This window comes from Megalops cyprinoides, chromosome 4 (genome assembly GCF_013368585.1).
Source record: "Megalops cyprinoides isolate fMegCyp1 chromosome 4, fMegCyp1.pri, whole genome shotgun sequence".
NCBI lineage: Eukaryota > Metazoa > Chordata > Actinopteri > Elopiformes > Megalopidae > Megalops > Megalops cyprinoides.
In genome coordinates, this window is record NC_050586.1 from 18,243,973 (window position 1) to 18,247,489 (window position 3,517).

Here is a 3,517-nt window from a genome sequence, read left to right on the forward strand (position 1 = left end):
GTTTTAACTACAACTGAGTCATGTAGTTCATCTAAATACTGGTAATGGAAGGATATTCATTATGTCAGGGCTAAGGAACATTAATATTTTAACTGCATGTGAAAATGTATAGATACCCTCACCATTCTGGGCATACCTAATCAATTGAGGGAATATTGTGAAATTTACAATGTGCCCTCAGTGGATTAGGCATACTGGGAAGGAACAGGGCTTGTAGCTGAAAGGTTGCAGGTTCCTCATTCAGGCACTGCTGCTATACCCTTTGGGCAAGGTACTTAACTCAGAATTGCCTCAGTAAATAAGTAAATGGGTACCAGTTAAAAGTTGTTCTAGTCACTGCTAAGAGTGTCTGCTAAATGACAATAATGTAATGTTCTAAACATAAAGACCAAAATGTTATCACTTGGTGATAAGCACTCAGTTTTCAATCATGTGGAGTGGAATAAATTGTAGCAGATTTAGGCCACACCCTTTATCACTTGTGACCAATGCTTAAATGGTACACTGTAGTATGGTCGCATCTTCTGCCAGAGCGACCTGTGTTGCATGGACCTCCTACTGTGGTGACAGCACAAACATATTAGTCATAGTCTTCCAGATAGTCAAGGATTAGACACCTTCCCTTCAACAACAGAACAGTGCAATGGAAAACCACAAGGAGACGCAAGTCAATGCATGGTTTTAATGCAGAACTTATTGCGTAAAGAAAGCATCCCTCGATTGTGAAAATTTACATGGTAAATTAAGCATTTATACATGCTAAGGACAGATTACAATAAAGACTCCATGGAGCAAATGCACAAATAAATAGTTATGCCATTTTAAACAATTTAGTCCCCCCCCTTCCCCATAACAATTTACAGAAAGAATTGTCAAATTTCTGGTATGACCATATCCAATTCATCTGTCAAAGATTTAATATAATCTTAAGTACTGAAGAGATGACAATTAAAGATGTTAACTATATCCAACAGGTCAGTTCAGGATGATGACCCACAATACTGCAGTCCAGTAAAGCCACTTGCTGGAATAAGGAGATTATGCATTCAGCAAATATATCTGACATTGGTCTGACCCCAGAAGGGGGGGTTCCTCTACTGCCTTTACAACAATAAAGTACAGCCACTATACACGTTATACGAAATTAGACTGATAGGACTAGTTTGGGGAGGGCGTTCGTTGGGGGGGATTCACACACTGATCAGCTGGGGGAAGAGTTCATTGGCAAAAACATCATCCCAGGTGCTCTCTGGGCACAGGGGGGAGGACATGTTACTGAAGGGGGAGGGGGATCGCTCGTAGCCGGAGTCGCTATAAGCATCCATCAGGTAGGAGGCAGCCTTCTCCGGCATGCCGAGGGGAGGGGAGGCCGGGGAGAGGAAGTCGTCCACCCTCATCTCCGTGACCACCTCAACCTCCTCAGGCTCGTCCTTGACAGACACCGTCTCCACGACCACCACCTCCTCCTCCTCAATTTTCACATCGGGGATGCAATCTTCACTCTGCTCCACGCATGTCACCTCAATAGGCTTGGTGTAGATGTGGTCAAAGTGGATCAGTTCATTAAGGGCTTCCAGCTTAACTGGTGGGGCCCCCAGAGGCGGAGATGGGGAGGTGGGTACTGAATCTTCCCCGGCCTCGACCAGCTCCGGCAGGTTCTGGGACTCCGGATCACTGCACTTGAGGAAGAGCTCTGGGTCAAGGATGTCCAGAATGCCAAGCAAGAGATCAGACTGAGGGGGAGAGAGAAACGGAGAAACAAGACGGTCAATTTAGCCAAACATTAGCGATTTCTATTCATTTAGCACCCTAGGCACATTGTGTCCAGTCGCCTAACTCACCTCAGAGTCTGTAGAGTCAGGACTGCCAGTATCCAACTGGAACTCAGTTTTGGCGATTGCTGGGCCTGCACCTGCTGCGGAGGCACACGTAGCCTGAGTGCTGCGGACTCAGAAGACCCGATCACCAAACTGACATCATCCACGTTGGACTCCAGCACCTGTACCTGCAGAGGAAATGGAAGCCATCATGTATCTTATAACACTGGAGTCCTGACCACTCCCCAGCCCAAGAACCTGACCTGACCAAGCCCATCAACCTCAATCTCAATATGAACAATCCAATTACCATCTCTTTGGTTTCCAGCGTGTCCAAACCCAGCCTCTGACGCAATTCCTCGTTTTCCGTCAGAAGCCCATCTGTCTTTTCACGTAACAGTCTGTTTTCAATGTGGAGTTTCTGATTCTGGGGGTGAAAAAAACACATCAATTGTATCTTTGGACATGAAGAGGAAAGGACAGATAGTCAGTTAATGCTTTAAAATGATTGTAGATTACCTCCAATTCCAACTCCAAGACCTGCTGCTCCAACTCCCCCATTTTGGCCTTTTTCCTGTCTCTGGCTGTCTGGGCGGCAACTCTGTTTTTCAGTTTCCTGTAAAGAGAAAGAATGAGATTTAACACGTTCCTTTTTCTTCTGAAGAGGAAGCATTCCTAATCCAATTCAGCAAAGAAGCTGTTCTGTGCACTGTCAACGTTCTACGCTTGCGCAATCTCCGGCCATCTTGCCACGCAGGCAGAACAGGATATCCAAATCCTCCAGCAATGCAAATCTGGGTGGAACTAGCAAATTACGGTAACTGGCTGGCATCCTGCCCATTTTAGCGAAAGGTCGATCGTTGTCAGTTCCAACACTTAACCCACATACAAGACACGACTTTTCGAGCAAAGTTTACGGTAAATTTATCCCTTGGAAAATAATTAGACGGTATGTGTCCGTAACAAGATATCGGTTTTCGGATTAAAACTATACTGCATTTCTAGTTAGATAGTTACACCGACGAGTCCAAAATATAAATTGTGAGCGAACCTTCTCAGTGCCTTCTCTTCTGGACTCAGATGTGTGAGCCGCTGTCTTTTGCGTTGCGGTGGTCCAGATCCGTTTGAATCTGAATCTGACGACGCCTGATTTCCAGACGAAGGCAACATGACCGAAATGGACCGGCTGAATCCCCCCTGTGTTCCGGCAGACGAGGCAGTCTGTTTCCCGGAGATCAGAAGGACTTTGTGGGTGCCTCCTGTCCCTGTAGTCACAACCACCATACTTTACTGTCTCAGGGATCGAAATAAGATCCTGGTGCGAAGAATGTTGGGCTGAATAATTTAACTGCGAAGAAATCGCCTGATTTCTTCCCGTGTTCGCTGCCCCAGTTTTTCCTCAAAATTCTTCAGTAGTTCCTCCTGCATTCTATTTCTACTGTCGTGGTGAAGCATGATAGGTCAATAGACTCCCTGACGCAAATGGAAGACAATCTATGATTGGCTACGAGGCTGATGTAATTTACATGGAAAGTGCCATCAGCATAGTGTTTACCTTCAAGTTGACGAGTTATGTCAAGCTCGCGGTGTTTGCGATGGTCAAGAGGAAAGTAATTTGTAAGCAGTGTGTGGTAGCAATATGAAAAGAAAATAGGAACTTCCTGCATGACTACCACGCGAGGCAGAATGTCGTGTTTAGT

At 45.6% G+C, this 3,517-nt stretch overlaps 1 protein-coding gene across 1 annotated transcript; it reads right to left on the reverse strand.

Annotated features, from left to right (window-relative positions):
- Positions 1 to 310: 310 nt before the first annotated feature.
- On the reverse strand, positions 311 to 3,245 carry xbp1 (X-box binding protein 1). Its single transcript, XM_036527771.1, is given in 6 exon segments — positions 311 to 1,733; positions 1,842 to 1,922; positions 1,925 to 2,005; positions 2,128 to 2,244; positions 2,337 to 2,433; positions 2,869 to 3,245. Coding segments are annotated over 6 exon segments (1,152 nt in total). The 5' UTR covers positions 3,102 to 3,245; the 3' UTR covers positions 311 to 1,190.
- Positions 3,246 to 3,517: the final 272 nt, after the last annotated feature.